The 17,140-nt window shown below is 48.8% G+C and overlaps 7 protein-coding genes across 7 annotated transcripts; 3 read left to right on the forward strand and 4 right to left on the reverse strand.

Moving 5' to 3' along the window:
- Positions 1 to 75: 75 nt before the first annotated feature.
- N7503_010595 (twinfilin) lies at positions 76 to 1,372 on the reverse strand (the record flags this gene model as incomplete). Its single annotated transcript, XM_057070141.1, has 4 exons — positions 76 to 192; positions 250 to 501; positions 620 to 1,257; positions 1,354 to 1,372. The coding sequence occupies 4 exons, from the start codon at positions 1,370 to 1,372 to the stop codon at positions 76 to 78; spliced, it is 1,026 nt and encodes a 341-aa protein (XP_056916752.1).
- Positions 1,373 to 1,781: 409 nt separating this feature from the next.
- N7503_010596 (putative succinate:fumarate antiporter (Acr1)) lies at positions 1,782 to 3,015 on the reverse strand (the record flags this gene model as incomplete). The annotated part of the gene is made up of 5 exons (XM_057070142.1): positions 1,782 to 2,395; positions 2,477 to 2,675; positions 2,733 to 2,782; positions 2,845 to 2,892; positions 2,946 to 3,015. 5 exons carry the CDS (start codon positions 3,013 to 3,015, stop codon positions 1,782 to 1,784), a joined length of 981 nt encoding a protein of 326 aa, XP_056916753.1.
- Positions 3,016 to 4,721: 1,706 nt separating this feature from the next.
- Positions 4,722 to 6,034, forward strand: N7503_010597 (uncharacterized protein; the record flags this gene model as incomplete). Its single annotated transcript, XM_057070143.1, has 2 exons — positions 4,722 to 5,482; positions 5,533 to 6,034. The coding sequence occupies 2 exons, from the start codon at positions 4,722 to 4,724 to the stop codon at positions 6,032 to 6,034; spliced, it is 1,263 nt and encodes a 420-aa protein (XP_056916754.1).
- A 197-nt stretch (positions 6,035 to 6,231) lies between these two features.
- N7503_010598 (uncharacterized protein) lies at positions 6,232 to 6,891 on the reverse strand (the record flags this gene model as incomplete). Its single annotated transcript, XM_057070144.1, has 1 exon — positions 6,232 to 6,891. The coding sequence occupies one exon, from the start codon at positions 6,889 to 6,891 to the stop codon at positions 6,232 to 6,234; it is 660 nt and encodes a 219-aa protein (XP_056916755.1).
- A 1,926-nt stretch (positions 6,892 to 8,817) lies between these two features.
- N7503_010599 (arylsulfotransferase family protein) lies at positions 8,818 to 10,371 on the forward strand (the record flags this gene model as incomplete). Its single annotated transcript, XM_057070145.1, has 2 exons — positions 8,818 to 9,624; positions 9,682 to 10,371. The coding sequence occupies 2 exons, from the start codon at positions 8,818 to 8,820 to the stop codon at positions 10,369 to 10,371; spliced, it is 1,497 nt and encodes a 498-aa protein (XP_056916756.1).
- A 1,920-nt stretch (positions 10,372 to 12,291) lies between these two features.
- Positions 12,292 to 15,186, forward strand: N7503_010600 (terpene synthase family protein; the record flags this gene model as incomplete). The annotated part of the gene is made up of 4 exons (XM_057070146.1): positions 12,292 to 13,189; positions 13,245 to 13,525; positions 13,572 to 14,231; positions 14,350 to 15,186. 4 exons carry the CDS (start codon positions 12,292 to 12,294, stop codon positions 15,184 to 15,186), a joined length of 2,676 nt encoding a protein of 891 aa, XP_056916757.1.
- A 425-nt stretch (positions 15,187 to 15,611) lies between these two features.
- Positions 15,612 to 16,995, reverse strand: pex26 (the record flags this gene model as incomplete). Its single annotated transcript, XM_057070147.1, has 2 exons — positions 15,612 to 16,494; positions 16,562 to 16,995. 2 exons carry the CDS (start codon positions 16,993 to 16,995, stop codon positions 15,612 to 15,614), a joined length of 1,317 nt encoding a protein of 438 aa, XP_056916758.1.
- Positions 16,996 to 17,140: the final 145 nt, after the last annotated feature.

Raw genomic sequence — 17,140 nt, forward strand, 5'->3', positions numbered from 1 at the left:
AATCGAAAGCCTGCGTGGTCTAAGGGCTGCTATTTATCTACAAATTAGACTAAGAAGCTATCGTCGGAATTTCATCTACCGGCCCGGACGACGGGGACGGGCAAATCCTCGTGAGGCGCCTTGGTCTTTCGGCGGGTCAACCTCCTCCTGCAACCGCTCTGCGGTGATCTCACCTGGCGACGATGCCTCGATCTACCATTCAACTTCGTTAGTACGACTGCGGATAATCGACAGCTTTCCGGTTCATACCTTCTTCAAGATCTTGAGACCCTCGTTCTCGGCAACCGTGATTGCAGTTCTCCGCGAGCTGGCGTGCAACATGCGCTCTTTGATTGTCGATCCAGTGGGGCAGGTGTATACGAACACCACAACATCCGATCCGGGGTAGTGATAGAAGGAATAGCGGGGTGAGGTCGAGGAGATGTGGGAGGCGACCGAGCCCGCGTCGACACCGGCCTGGGCATCGACGAGTTTAATACTTTCCGTGGGCCCATCAACCGTCTGTAAAGAAACCATATATCAGCATCAAATAAAACATTATCCACCCCCTTGCATCTATACAGATCCACGTAGACTGTTGACTGTACATCCATGAGATGGTGGTGGGAATAACACTTACCAATTGCACAAGCCCACCATCCCGAAGCTCCCTCACAGCGGTCTTGGCCGCATCATCCACATCCATAGAGACTCTCATACCAGATCCAGAGCCGGCACCAAAAGTGCCGCCAATCCCAATATCCCGATGCGGCGTCCCACTTCTAGCCTCGGCCTCAGCCTTCCTCACGGCCTCAAGCCCCCGCTCTTTCTCACTCATCATATCCTCGCGCTTCACACCACCAGCCAACTCCCCACTCCGTTCAAGCCACGCATTCTTGCCAAGAATCTCGTCCTCCTCAGTAGTAAAGACAGTCAACGGGAACTTCTCGATTCCTAGCTCGCGAACCAGCGTCGAGCGAGTCGAAGCGAAGAGCATCTTCGGACGAACAGGCGCATTGTAGGGGATGTGCGTCAGCGCGACAAGGGTCGATGACGACGCTGTCGGGCGGCGGAGCAGAAGGTAGATGGGTGTCTTGGGCTGTAGGACAGTAGACAGCTGGGGAAGAGAGCTGTAAAAGTCCTCCGGGCTGGACGAGGATCCTGAGAAGGAGATGGCAGTTTGTGGGGTGAGGGTCTCGCCGGTGATAGTCACTGGCAGACAGAAGAGGGATGAGTCGGAGTTGAAGCGGGCGAAGGCATCATGGAGCTCCGTCGAGACTATGGTTTATGAGGTTAGTTTGGGGTTATTGAGGTAGTTGAAAAGCTCAATGGGTTCATAAAGAGCAGAAGATTGTTTTGCGGCATTCGACTTACCGGAGATTCCAGACTGCATGATGTCAATATGTGTCTGTCTCTTGTTGTAGGTTGGATTCGGGGGGTTGTTTATGGAGCGGGGAAGCGGTCAAGCGGTGAGTTGTCTTACATACGTATACAAGCGAATTGATGGTCACCGACTTATTTACGAGCGGCAGAAAATCAAATTACATACACATTGTTGACTACTGCTACAGTCTACGATGTGAGTTTGATTTAGAATCCAGAACCTTGTGGTATAAACCATTAAAACAAAAAGAGAAACGTATGTACAGAGAACTTTCCAACCAGCCTGTGGCTGGTGATCTCCAAGCTTAAAACAAGGAGAAATGCAACGCCCACCATGCGCAGTATGGTATCACATGCCTTCCAAAAAAACAAAAGAGAAACCCTCCGGGCTACTTCTTTACACCTTTTCCTTCTCCACTTTACTCCTCGAACTTACCTCCCACGAAAGGCCAGTTGGAGCTCTCCAGCTTGCCCTTGAGGAACTCGTACACAGTGAAGGTAACAGCCTGACCAGGAGCAACACGCATCACACGAGGGGTAATACCCTTGTAGAAAGCCTGAGCACCCTCCTGCTTGAACATATCCTTGGCAATAACCATGATACGGGTAACAGCAGACTGGCCCGGCTCAGCACGGGTCTTTTGGAGGCGGGTCTTGATGGTATCGATGGGAGCGTTGGAAAAGGGACCGACGGCACCGGAGATAAGACCGATCAGGGTGGTCTGGTAAGAGGGCAGCTGGGTGTTGGCGTATTCGGGCTGCATCTTCTGCAGCTGAGCCTTGAGCTCAGTGTACGCGGTGAAGTTGGCGGCTTGGTTGGTACCCTGGCGCAGGGCTGTGAGGGAAACACCACGGTACAGAGTGCTGAAACCCTCCTCCTTAACGACGGTGAAAAGGGCGTGAGGGGCGCTGCGGTACTTGGGGGCGTCAAGGGGGTCGGCAAGACTGTGATGTTGGGCTTGCAGGCGAATCTTGATCACCTCCATGGGGTTGACAATAGCAACAGCTTCGGTCACACCGGCGGAGAGACCAGCTAATGTATTGACCAAAATTAGCAAGTGAAATCAATGGGCAACCGCAATTGCACAAGACAATGCAATCGAAATGCACTTACCGAGGAAAGTGGCCTTGCTGGTGACATTTCCGGTCACCGGGTCGGCCAACCAGTTCTTATAGGTCTCATATGAGGTGAATCGAATGGCCATCTTGGGGATAATACCACCCAGCACGGCACCGAGACCCTTGTACAGACCCATGGCGGTCTCCTTGCGAACGATCTCGGCACCGGTGGCGGCGAAACCGCGAGCCTTGGCCTGTGATGCTCAATTAGCGACGAGTTTTTGGTATTCAAGAATGAAGGCTTAACATACACCAGGAGCGCGGGCTCTCCGTGAAAGCTGCATGCGGACCTTGATTGTGTCTAGAAAAAAACATTGTTAGCCATTGAATCTTCCATAGATCGCGGAACAATGTATAACTTACCAAGAGGGTGACACACGAGAGCCTCCATCATACCAGCACCACCTCCAGCTATTCACCAAGTTAGCATTAGGTCCAGAGTCCAGCGACAGGTGTCTAATTACCAATCAGGTTGACGGCAGGAGAGGCACCCTTCCTCTTGCCATTGCCGGCTTGTACGTTCTTGGCAGACATTTTTTTTTGGTATATTCACAGAGTCAAACAAAAACCAAATTTCTTCCACGCGAGATGTCGTGATCAAGAGAAGCTAATTGATCGGAACTTAAGGGTTTGTCCCGAATGTCGGGGGTAAAAGCGAAATGCGGAGGGAGTCGGAAGTATACAATCCCGGGGTTTGAAAGCCGACGCTGGTCCGAAGATGACGCAAAGAAAAATATTCTTCGAGGTGGACTCAATTGGAGTTTAATTGGAGTTTAAGTTAGAGGGATTTCTTTTCCTTTCTAACGAGAAATCCCGAGGATAAATGGGTTCGGTTGAGGTGGCGGCACTGAACTTTGTGGGGAAGAGATAGCTATGACGGGGCGACGGGAGCTGGACGAGCGGAAGTGGTATATAGATCTTTGCCGCCGGGAGATTGGAGCAACCAAAAATAAAAAAGAAGCAAGCAGAGGAGGAAAAAAGGAGAGATTCAAATGGTGCGAGGGTTTCTCGGCAATCTTATAAAATAATGAGGCGTCACTCCGAGCGTCGCTTCTATTCTTCAATCCCGAGGCCTTCGGGAACAAGGACGGATGACTCTACTCCCCACGGTTCTGCGGTGCGGCTGCGGTTCTGGTCACGATCCCCCGGATCCTCGAATGATCTGACTTCACATGTGTCAAGGCCTTAAGTGAGATTGTCGTCATAGTTGAAATCTTAAATAAACTCATTGCTTGTGAACGTATATTACCACTCCTAATTACTGGTTCCTTTCCCCCTTTCCTTCTGTTCTCAACACAATAGAACCAACAATCTATACAGGCCCGGGGAGGGACCTAAATTACTCCGGGAAATGAACCCCTTTACTATGGGGTGTCACGCGCAATCCCGCACTGTGTTCCGCCCCAAAGAACTGTTCTTCCCCCGGAAGAATTCGGACCAGCCAAGAGCTCCCCGCAGCCGAGGTTCATTTGATGCAGCACAGCCTAGGTCATCTAATGCGACTGATTTTGGTCAGCCGACCTTTAATACCCCTTGGGAGTCTTGGAATTTGAACTATAGTAATATTAGTCGGGCCATTTTTCCGCTCAACGTGCCGTTTCGTTGAGATAGATATACAGTAATGGTTCAGCCCACGTCATCGGCAAGTGGCGGTAGAACGTTTTACCCACTTTCGTAGTAATCCAGCGTCGGCTATTGCTGGAACAGAACAATCGCCCTACAGTCAGGTACAACCGCTCAAATAAGCGCGGAACTTCAAAAATTTGTATATGATGAATTGCATCATGTATGCATGTGCGTAGCCAGCTTCACATGTAATCCCGTGTTTATAAAATCGGTCATGTTCGTCATGGTCGGACAAGGTCCTGTGTCGGGTAACCGATTATCGGCGCTTTGAACTCCTTGTTCTGGACCGGACCACGGAAAGCTTGGCATATCAAGTCTATACCAGTTGATCGAGGCCATAGTTAGGTTTATCTGATTGCATCTGATAAAACTACACTAAAATCATAGCTGTGGGCTCTAAGGCGATGTTACATGATCGAATCGCTGCACGGCATAAGGATTCGCCGTTACCAAATCCCGATGTTGATCGGAGCAAATCCGAACGGCGCGATCGTGTCAAATTTCTTTTTCCTCAACTCCTCTCGCAGTGAAAATCAAATGAAAGTGGCTGATGCTACATAGAGGTACCCGGGTCTAATCTGGGCCTTCTATTTTGATATCCAGATATTTGGATAATGGCAGGACCGCCGGTTCAGGAGGTGGAGGCGGGCCCCCCGCCGCGGTGGCAGGTCATAATAAAGAAAATATTGATGTTTGTCTTACACCAGTGGCTTCTTATCGGAATGGGAGTCGCCTGTGCACTGGCCTACTGCTTTCCAAACGTCGCGAAGCATGGTGGAATCATTCGGTCCCAGTATAGTGTGATGTACGGGGTGATCGCCATTATTTTCCTAATCTCGGGACTGAGCATTGATCGCCGGAAACTGTTTCTACAATTTATGAACTGGAGACTACATCTCACTGTACAAGTGATTTCCTTTTTGTTTATACCTGCCGTGGTCTTGGCGGTTGTTTATGCGATTTTGGCTGGTGATCCGACCGAGAAGATCAATCGCTCTGTGCTGGCGGGGTATATCTTTGTGTCATGTATACCCACAACGATCGCCTCCAATGTGGTGATGACTCGGTCTGCTGGTGGAGATGATGCGGCGGCGCTAGTGGAGGTTCTGATCGCCAATGTTTTTGCTCCTTTTGTCACTGCCGCTTGGACGGTGGCTCTGATCCCTAAGACTTCTGAGTTCGATGCTTGGAGGTATGGTGGCGGGGATATGAGCAGCATGTACAGAAACGTCTTTCAGCAGCTGGGGTTGAGTGTGTTGTTACCGTTGTTCGTGGGGCAACTGATTCGATGGACATGGCCTGATCGTGTAGCCATGGTGTTGCAGAAGACAAAGCTGCCCAAGTTGGCTTCGGTCTGCATGTTACTGCTAATCTGGTATGTCATTTGGACTCAGACCGCAACAATATCCTCTAATAATCTTCTAGGACTACATTCTCTTCCTGTTTTGCTACAGGAGCCCTCCAGGAAATGGATTCCCAGAGCATCATCTTCGTTGTATTGTTCAACATCGCCCTGTACATCTTTCTCACAGGCATCTGTTTCATCAGCTCTCGACCACCGCAAATTTTCGCCTCGAACAGGTGGTACAAGGCTGTATTCAAGCCCCTTCCTCCCAAAGAGACCATTGCAGCTTGTTTCTGCGGTCCAGCAAAGAGTACAGCTCTTGGAATCCCGCTCTTGTACGCCATGTGGGAACCACTGGACCTTTACCTTAAGGCGCAAACATCCGTGCCTGTGCTGCTGTATACCACAGAGCAGATTTGTGTGGCTCATTTTTTTGTCCAGATTTTTCGCAAATGGCACTCGTACATAGAAAAACGAGACGGAGAGCAGATTGCATGCGGAGAGTCACCGGAAATCGACATGACGGAAACTACGGGGGACAGGGCGTTACCCATAAGAGTAGAGAACGATCTTAAATCTTAAACGGTATGATCTAGATTGATAGAGAAAGAAATTGTTGAGAACTTGAATATGAAATGCGCAATCTATTTCGATCATCACAAACGCCATTTCCAATGCCAATCCTAGCACACTCGACGGGTACGACCAAATCCCGACAAGAAAGCTCCTAATCTAGACAATATCATTCCAAGCAATATTAAAGCCAAATGATGTCAAGCTTAAGCAATATCAAACCGAAACTGAAGCGTATATCTCTCAAACCAAGTAGTAACTTTCCGAATATGCCGCGCACCTGGCCCAAAGGAATTCAACAAAAAGTAGACAACAATCTTACCCATCTGTGTACCCAAGATGGCGTAATACTGGGGTGTACCGACTTGAAAAGATTTCCGCGGGGCCTCACAGATAGAATCAACTCTTTTGTACTCGCGCTCAGTGTAGATGAAATTGCGAACAAACCCTAACGTGTCGTCATTAACAACATTCTCCATAAAAATATACCTCAGATCTGTAAGACGGCCGCCGTTCTGATAAGCAGCTTTAGTCAGTTGAGAAGAATATGGGAGGTTAGTGCGCTCGGTTCGATAAACCGTTTCAATAATCACCATGCCCGGCCCGATGATTCCATCCCACTCGCCGTAAACGTCCGATCGAACAAGGCTAGTTCTGTAGAACGGACCAGTTACGGGAATATGGACTCGGGATACTCGTGAGTGAAAGTGACGGGGGAGGCGAATTTCCTCGCTGCTGACGCTCCAACCTTGGTATTGTAGGTCCTGAAGTGTAAGTCTTGAAGTACCTATAGGGCAGTAGACATTGTTACTGAGCCAATTTGCGTACTGCACACCATTTTGCTGGTATAGGTCGAAGGATGACATTTTGGAGAATAGTATGATATCGACTTTGTTGAATTAAGTGGGTTATTTAGGGTTTTTGGGTACTTGATGATACTCAATGCTGAATGAATTGATCTCAGCCTGTGATTTATGCTATCTTTTATAGCTGATTCGATTAAGACAATTTATGATATATACCAAAGAGATTGTTTCATGCCTAAAAATATGATAAAAAGGCATCGAGGCCTCGCCACATGGGACAATGCCAGAGGTTTGAGAACAAAGAAGCGCCCGTTAGCATGATCAATTTTATATTTACTTCAACGCATTCAATGCACATTCATAGAAACAAAGGCATGAAACTTTGAAACAAAAGTGTCTAATTGTGTCACGTAGTTTGAGTCGTAGTACAATGGAATTGTCTAATGCTCAAGTAAGTTTTGATGTTTTCTACCCAATATTTAGTCTAATACTCAACCGCACGTGGATTCGGAACTATGGTGACCTTGCCTTGATTGATTATTGAACCTCACCTGCATTCTCTGTAACGCAAGTATTCTAGTGTGCATAGCTTAGTCTAGGGGTATTGCTATGTTTTTAATACTCTGCCAAGATTCCCAGTCCTTAGCCATGCATCGCTGCAATTGAGGTTTGTTACCTAAAGAAACAGGCAAAAACTCCATTGGGCTTATTCAATGAGCGACTCTCTTTGTTTCTTATGCCTTTTACTTATGAGCTACTGCCAATTTGATTTATTGCATTGAATAATCAAAGACCCGATCAAATTCAGAAGAAACCTTGGAATCACGGCGGAGTGTGAGGTGGATCCAAATCAGAGATTTTAGTGCAGATCACCAAATCTGATAGTGGGCAAGACAAGGCTTTGTGTTGGTTTGCTCCACACACTACTGAAGCCGCCCCTGAAAAACTTGCCGCTCAAGCCGTGGAAAATGCCGCTCTTCCGTCATAATAAAGCCACAACGTCCAATATTGGGTACCAACAAGCCTTTGGAATTTTGTTGCAGCCTGGAGCCCTGTAATAAAAAGCACAATGATATCTAGGTGAAACAGCGGTTTAACTTTGACTTGCAGGCGAATGCATCCCGAGCTTATCGCAATGGTCTATTGGACATTATTGGATCGTTATCTTCCCCTGTCCCTGTTCCTGTTCCTGACCCTGACCCTGAAGGGTTCGGACCCACTTTAATCAAGCACGAGTCAGGTACAATATCGAGATTAAGATCTTCTCTTCTGTTCGCCAAGCCTTTTAATTGTCTTACTGTGGGGGCTCGGCTTTCCACCGCAACCCTACCTGGTGGTTCCCAAGGTCGTATGGGCCTCTTGATTTCGATCCTGCTCCTTAAGCATTTTGATTGCACGCCCAACGATGTTCCAACTCACCAATCATTTAAGCGGAAGCATCCACAAGCCCAAACAGGGAAAGAACCGATAAGAGAATCGAACAAATCAGGAAGGCTAAGCTCATTACAATCTTTAAGACATCGGTGAAAACCGCAAAATCTTGGAAACGTGTGGAGCCTCTTCCATTCACATCCGCTGAGAATATTATAGCCGACTGCGACTCCATCTTGTTGATCTCGCCTGATATGTCCTGGCGTAGCCCGCCTCGCTCCATACAATGTCCCTAGATACTCTAGCAGCGGAGGCCATCGGAAGACCGTCTACTTGCATCGGAGCTGGTCATATCCGTATTTGGCCAAAGCCTTGTCTGTTCCAAGGCCCTTTGAGGAAAAGATGGGCCATTTTTCTGGCTATGGGTCTCAATAGATTTCTTATAGTGCCCATTAGATCCCCCCGTCGTGGTTTTTGTGTATTTTCTACTTAATCGTCGTTCTTTGCTTTCGTCATCATTAAGCTTAAATATTCGTCATTCACTCTAAATATTCACCATTCACCCTAACCCCATACATTCATTGTCTGCATAATTTATTTTTATCCCAGCCCAGAATGCGGAGCTCTCTCTTCTCTGCTTGCGGAGCCCTTCTTTTATCCGCTGGCGCTCTCGCTGACGCGACATGGTCCAATTACACCTATAAAACCGGCCCCTGGCAGCCTCCCCAGCTGGAAGTGACTAAGACCGGCGTTGTCGACCCGGGCCTGATCTTCATTCCCGTCCGTAACTCTAACACTGCCGGTACCGCGGTGACAATCTACGACAACGATGGCGAGCTCGTCTACCAGGGTCCTGAGGAGGTTACCATGGATTTCAAGGTGCAGAAGTTGTTCGGTAAGAACGTTATCACCTTCTGGTCCGGTGTGCCCCAAATCGCTGGTGGCTACGGTTACGGTACTGTCCACATCCTCGACGAAACCTACAACGAGATCTACACAATCACCCTCACTGGGGACTTCCAGACCGCCAGCGGCGAGGCCCGGGACTCCTATATTGATGTTCACGAGCACATCATCACTCCCCGCAACACCATTATCGTCTCTGCTATTAACGTCACCCAGCATGATCTCAGCTCTGCCGGTGGCCCGACTGATGGCTGGATGACCGTCAGCCAGTTCTACGAGATTGATATTCCTACCAACAAGATTGTGTACAAGTGGGATGCTCTCGAGCACCAGGAGGGCATTCCTCTCTCAGCATCTAAGCAGGCTGTCCAGTCTGGCGTCTCTCGCGAGACTCCCTGGGATTGCTACCACATGAACTCTGTTGAGGCTACCAATGAGGGCTTCCTGATTTCCATGCGCTTCTATTGGTCCGCTTACTACCTGAATCAGAACGGTACTGTCCGCTGGCAACTTTCCGTGAGTTCTTCCACAAGTCCAGTTCTTTGCATATATGACTAACACTCTTACTTCAAGGGCGCCGATGATAACGAGGGCAACTTTACCGGCGACGATATCCGTTTCTCTTGGCAACACCACGCCCGTATTTATAATGAGACCGATGAGGCTTTCATCCTGAGTGTCTTCAACAATGCCAACGGGCAAGGCCAATCCCAGAGCGAGACAACCGGCATGGCCTTCGAGGTTGATCTGACCAGCATGGCCGGTACTTTGATGTACAACGTGTCTGACCCCAACGACGCTGTCTACACCCAGACCCAGGGTAGCTTCCAGTTCCTTGGCGCCGCCGCTACGACCTCCAACCTCTTCATGGGCTACGGCTCCGTCCCCAAGGTCAAGGAGTACGATGGTGCTGGTAATGTTGTTCTGTCTGGCCAGTTCGATCCCCTGGGCCACGGCGAATCTTACCGTGCCTTCAAGGAGTCTTGGACTGCTACTCCTTTCTGGAACCCCGTCGCTGTCGCTGAGAAGTCTCTTCTCTCGACTACTGTCTACATGAGCTGGAACGGTGCCACCGAGTATGACAACTGGGCTGTCTACTCTGTTCCCTCCAATAGCTCTAACGCGACGACATTGCTTACTACTGTTGAGCGTACTGGTTTCGAGACTCAGGCCACTGTGAGCACGCTGAACACAACCTACATTAAGGTTGCCGCTCGCCAAAGTAGCACTATTCTGCGCTTCTCGGATGCTATTAGCATTTAAGTGCACCTTAGTGTTTGTGGTAGGCGTTGTCCTCGATTATTAGCATTGCTGGATATGATGTCCCATTCCAGTCGATATATTTTTATTGTAATATAGAAACAGCTAATTTTAGAACTCTCGCTAGTTCTTGTCAATTCACGACATAAAGAGAGCGTTCTCGTCTCTAGGCCTTTTTCCTCGACGGTTAGATTACCATTGGACTTGATCAGCGACTTAGATTTAAAATGATCCAGCAATTGCCAATTACTGCTATAACCATCGAGGTTCGTGTCCGCATAAATGCCGCACAGACGTCTACCCGGTTTTTCATGTGGAGTTGGTCCGACCGGCAGCGACCGACCCGCTGCCCTCACAGGTAGTAGAAGATTCCGCGTTGCGACCGGTAGATGGCGAGCAGTGGTTCGAACGACCGCATGGCCGTATCTAAGGGAGCTCCTTGAACGAGGATATGGCTAAAGAAACGACCGTTCGCATAAGGGGGACTCTAAATCATTAATCTGGTGTGCAAGTCTATCAAGCAGGTTGAAATCTCTCTTCTGCCATAGACTGGGGGATTCGAGGTTTTCCGGAGATGCACCTGGCATGAGGACTGGGCGGAGAGGGCGTTGTTGTTTAGCCGATCCTTTTCAATCACTATCCTCTACTTGACTGTGTTTAACCCAGCGGCTTTTCACTGTTTTCACCGGATTTTGCGCCCTCTGTCTTGGACCCTCGAATAAAGTTTAATTGCTGTTCACCACCTGCCATTATCTTTGTCTCCATTTCGCGTTAAACTCGCAATTACAAGGAAGTGTGATTCATTCAATCAACCAACACAGTAATAAAGACCGTTAGCTGATTGAATATTGTATCACCCATAATGGGCATCCCTCATCAACCGCATGTTGGGCCTCACAAACGATGGATGTGGCAGTAAAACCGCACCATCTGAGCTCTGCAAGACTGCAGAAACGCACGGGCGCTCCTGCCATGCTAGTTCTGCACGATCGAAGTATTACCCGGCTAGTGCCCCCACTCTGTACTAGCCCCTCCCCCCCCCCCCCCCCCTCTGTTGAAGACGGACAAGAGAGACCTCGATGCTTGTGTACTACACCTTCAAAACACCTCTTAAGTAATTAACCATACATGACGCTACAACTAAGGGCCTAAGTCTGCGCCTAAGGCACTTCATTGTATGTATGTGGCCTGCATGTAGACCGAAGATTGAATCTGCAGAAGATCTCGGGCCCTCCACACGATGCAAGTTAATGCAGATCTCCTGTTTGTTCCGTCACCCCGATCATTGTGTTTGCGGGACAGCTACCTACACAGCTGATCATATCGCCTAAAAATTACTTGTCTAAATCCTCAAGTGGCGGTGTACTAATATGGAGGGGCTGCATGGCACTAAAAGAATGCAGCTTTCAGAATCTGACATTGAGCGCAGCATGCTTTCGTTCTTAAAAATGCAAGATCTTACATCCTATGACGCCAGGGTCGCAGATAGATTGACCCACGTAAGTCGACTACCCGAGTCATTGTTCTTCTGAAGGTAGCCTTTTGCGAGTTTCGTTTCAACAGGCAAGGATATTTGCGGTTGCTTGATTACGCATCCGACCGGTCCCTTCATGCCTCCCGGCAAGGGAACGGTGTGATAAAATGAGTAATTGGATTGGCGCACGACACCTCAATGCTGCATATTCATGATTGATGACGTGAATGTTACACTAAGGTAATTAATGCAATGCACGGTGAGATGGCAACCTTGGAAGTGGATCATAGAGAAGTAAGCGGTAACTAGTACCCGAGCAAGGTACTGTAATACATGATGGGCATAAGTGTATATAGCCATTGATCCGTCTATAGCAAGATACGTGGATTCTGTGTGTAGCTTTTATAGATCAATTAAGGGCTATAAATTCGTGCTACAATAACAACATCATGGCCTTGCGGTTGGTCCAGGACTTGCTGCAACGTTGCGACCCATCTTATGGCATTGGCACTGTGACTTCTAGTGTGTGGGACACTGCCTGGGTTTCAATGCTACGTTCTAAAGATGGAAAATCATGGGCATTTCCCGAATGCTTTGAGTATCTGGTGAAATCTCAAGCTTCTAATGGAGGGTGGGGCAATCCATTCAGAGACATTGAGCAGATCTGCTGCTCCTTGGTAGCCATATTGGCAATTAAAACTCGATTGAATACCCTATGCGAATACTCTGAGGAGCAGTGGCTTGAGATTGATCTTCGTTGCAGCCGCGCAATCCAGTTCGTCAAAGATAATCTACCATCATGGAGCATCGATAATACAGATGACACCTTGCCTGTTGGTCTGGAGCTGTACCTCCCGGTTCTTCTGCTGCAACTGGAGAGATACGGTGTTAGTTTCAATGTCCCTGGAATCGAGCGTGTCAATAAAATGCGCGAAATGAAATTGCGTAAGATCCCAGCTGAAGCTTTGTACGGCGAGTCCAAACTGGCCGGGGCTTACTCGCTGGAGGGTTTCATTGGACACGTCGACTTTGATCAGATCAACCACCAGAAAGGGCTTGGCTCATTGTGTGCTTCGCCTGCTTCAACGGCAGTGTACCTGATGTATCGTTCTTCGTGGGATGATGATGCTGAGGCATATCTACGCCATATCGTCAATCTTAGCATCAATCAAGAGGGACGCGGTATTCCAGACTTTTACCCATCGACGACATTTGAAACTTCGTGGGTTGTGTCAACCTTGCTTGAGTCTGGATTCTGTCCGAACGATTTCAGCCTCGATTGCAGAGAGAAAGTCATCACAATGCTTCAAAGTGAGCTAAAAGAACAAGATGGGGTTACTGGATGGTGTAAGTCTGTCTTGCGCTCTAAGGCTACGGAATGTATCACTAATATCAATTTCAGCGAGAGGGTTACTACCAGACCCAGACGATACGGCAAAAACGTTATCTACACTATATCTTTTGGGAGCTCCGCATTCCCCGGATGCTTTATTAAGAACATACGAGGGCAAAGACCATTTCTTCACATACCCTCAGGAGCGGAACCCCAGTGTGAGTGTCAATGCTAATGTGCTCATGTGCTTGCTCCATCTGTCTCAAGGAGCGGACTATAGCATAGCAATTGAAAAGTGTGTGCGCTTCCTTTGTGGCAGGTGGTGGGACGGACAGTTGCAGGACAAATGGGTATGTGCGATCGACTTTTGCATGTTGCGGTAGCTGACGTTGGTAGAACCTGTCAATGTTCTACACTATGATGTTGATCACCCGTTCCTTTTCCCACTACCTGATCAAGCTAGATGAAGGTCATGTCAAGCCTCTACCTAATGACCTTCTACACCACCGTCTACCAGCTGTCCTGGTTCAGGCGATGAGTCGAGTTCTTCTCATGCAATGCCCAGATGGCTCCTGGGGGCCGCACCAATCCAAGGAAGAGACCGCCTACGCTGTGCTTCTCCTTCAGGATGTTTGTTCACTACCATTTACTAAGCAATTCCGAGTGGTGTGTGAAGACGCTATCAAACGTGCCCGTGATTTCCTACGTTTGCGGCCAGAGCTGCCATACAGCAATCATTTGTGGAACGCGAAGATTACCTGCTACATTCCAACCATCAGTAAAGCCTATATACTGAGCGCCTTGAATGGAATGGCCTACCATGAGTTTAGTGACACTATTGAATCACTTTTCGTGCTCCAGCCTGAGGTGGTAGCTAAGCAGGTCGCCCTTTACGCAAAACTGCCTTCTTTCGCATCGGTCCCGCGATGGATGCTCGAGGCCTCGGCAATAGAGGCCCAATTCTTTTCTCAGAAGATGCCAGACATCAACATACTAGATCAGAAGCTTGCACTTGATTCTGCTTACCACTTCAATCTTGCACTTTCCCTGTTGGCCGTCAGCAATCGTGACAAGCTCTTTCTGCATCTCGGACCTGGCTTTCTGGAGAATATTGCCGACTTTTTTTGTTATTCTCACGCACATTGATTGCCACGCTGAAAATGAGATTCAAAAGAAGGGGCATGCCGCCTTCGTGGAATACGAGAAAATCGTCCATGGAGCTTTTAGCGAAATCGCCGTCGAATACCCCCACCTCGTTGCTGATACGCGAAACGGCATTCCTCCTCCGAGTTCTTCAATTTCACAGGCACCCCTTGATGGCGTTGGTTTGAATGAAGCAATTGGTTATTGCACTTCTTGGATGTTGGAAAATCCTGTCGTGAAACGAGCAAGTCTGTACGATCGGACTAGCCTACTCGTGGAAGCCCGACATGTGTGGCTGAGCAACATGTTCCAAATGCACTACAGCCACACGTTCCACGTCACCTGCCACGCAACATCCGACAACTTCGCGGCAGTAGGCTATCGGTTTCACCGCTGGGCTCATGGAATCGGAGCTGACAGCTCATTTGCCCCTGTGCTCCTCGCTTTTATCATCTGCTTGGTGAGCACCGGCGGAGAGGATGTGTTTCCTACCGCCATCGGGAAGTACCTCGTGCAGGACTGGGCGCGACGGACAGCGGTCGAATCAAGGCTGCGAAACGACTTTCCTACGTGGGAGAAAGATCGCCAGAACAGTAACATCAACTCTCTTGACTTCCTGGAGTTCCACAACGAGAGGATAACCAGCCGCCGGGTCGATGCGGCAAAGGAACAGCTGGGCCAGGTCATCAAATTTGAACATGATATGGCTGATAGATGTTGGCAGAAACTGCGGGATGTTGCTGAACCGCGATCGGCAAAGGTTATGGCTGGTCTTTGCTTTTATCGCGCTGTGACGGAAGCCCACCTGGATCTATATGCACTGCGTGATCCTTATCAGAGTTACAAAGCTGATCCAAGTAAAGCATAATGTTGCAACGAATTGCGAAAATATATGAATGAACGCCATTCTTGAAAAATGACAGCGGGAGCATCCAGCTGTATCATTATCAAGTCAAGGCAGATAATTCACCTTGTATGGACCAGCTAGCTAGTAACGTCTTTTAGTTAGCTTCCTAATGGGGAAGTGGATCCGCACCTATACAGTGATATCGCTCAAACCCTTGCCTGGTAATCAACTTCAATGAAAGGATACTTAGATCGAACCTTTGGTATAGTTTGTAGGGTAATAAAGTTCAGCTCAGTATATGAATGATACCTAGATAATACATGAATAGACCAATCATAGTTGTAAATGTTTATGCATCAAATCCAAAGGATATCCAGACCAGCAAGACAAAGGAGATATACAGAAATAATTCATGCAGTTAAAGTCAAACATGGCGAGCTAATATCTCAGATATAGCTGACCTTCACACCCATTCCAACGGTGCCTTTCACTTTCTGCCATGCAGAGCCCGTTACCCTGCGGACTCGTTCACGGATATCCTGCCGACTAAACGCCATCAGAATACCCAGCAGGAAGAGCAATGTGCGAGCTAATGACATGGGGTTTCCAGAGATGTTCAGGATCAAATTCTTGAACAAATTGCGGATGCCCAGAGCCACTGCCCGTGCCTGGCTAGTCCGAGGCTCTGGCTTAACGGGTTTCTTAGAATTCTTAGAGCTTGATGATGATAGAGCCGTGCGTGGTGTTGCTTTTCCATTAGGCGACTTGTCTGCCGATCTGGATGCTTTACCCTTGGAACCACTGCGCGGGCTGCCTTTCTCAATGCCATAGTCCACCTCGCTGGTATTCCGCTTGTGGCCATTCGGTTGTTGTTGGTGGGCAGCAGCAGATGCCTCCTCCTCGGCTCTCTGGCGCTCTTCATCCCGTTGTCGCTCGAGCTCGGCGTCTTTGGCACGCTGCAACTCCGCAGCGCGCAATTCGCCTCGCTCTTTCTCTTCCTTCAAGCCCTCCAAAGTTTGTAGAAAAAGTTCTTTGCGTTCTTCATCTAGGACCTCGCTTAGATTGATGAACTCATGAGCGTATTCCCATTCCTCATTGCGGGGAAGGACGTGTAATGTGAATAATTCAATAATTCGTACTCGAGCCGCCAGGTCTTTCGGTGTATCTGCTCCACTAGTCGCGGAAATTCGTTGTTGCTGGAAGTCGCCGGACGCATTCTGTAGTCGGTCTGCTAGGTCTAGATTGGGTTGTCCGTAGGATGACAGGTAGGTTTCAAGTCGTTGTTGGTTGAGCGATTGCGAGGATGAGTGATTCAAGATTAATGTCGCACTTTACAGATAGCGAAGTGTTAGCGGCGATTTACAATCTCTCCGCGGAGAACAAGACGGCCACTTACAGAACGTAGACTACCTCGGCGTCCACGGAGCCCTCCCGGCCTCGGTATCCAATTTGTACCACGTCCTCCCAGATTCCGCCCTCGCGGACTTGTGTTGCCATTTGCTTCCATTCTTTCTGTCCGAATTGATTCTTGCCTTCTTCTGGGCCAAGTTCTACGATCGCGCTCAGGAGTGTAATGTAGAAGTTCCACACCTTGATCCTCCACGTGCTAGAGGCGTTCGCGATCGGCGCGACCGCAGCGGAGTGGTCGCCATTGGTTTGCGAGTCTTCAGGGGTTGGAACCGTTAGAATAGGCCGGAGATTTGCAAGAGACTCCGGCAGACGTCGTGTTAAGAACAGCTGGGAAGCTGTCTTGTAAGTACGGGAGCAGAGCTTCGTGGGGGAAGTGGCGGTGGAGGAGACTTGGGTGTGGGATGACATGCTGTCAGTCATTGCGCGAGATCATAAGTAAGAATCAATTGGAGTTGTAAGGTGAAAGAAGAGAAAGAGAGGGTCCATGGAGATTCCAAGTCGGGGACGGCAATGGCGTCGATCGGCTTTCGTTTTCCCTCGGCTCGTCGAAGTCCGGGGTCAGTCA

Source organism: Penicillium pulvis (assembly GCF_028828015.1).
Source record: "Penicillium pulvis strain IBT 33274 chromosome Unknown scaffold_8_segment0_segment0, whole genome shotgun sequence".
Taxonomy (NCBI): Eukaryota; Fungi; Ascomycota; class Eurotiomycetes; order Eurotiales; family Aspergillaceae; genus Penicillium; species Penicillium pulvis.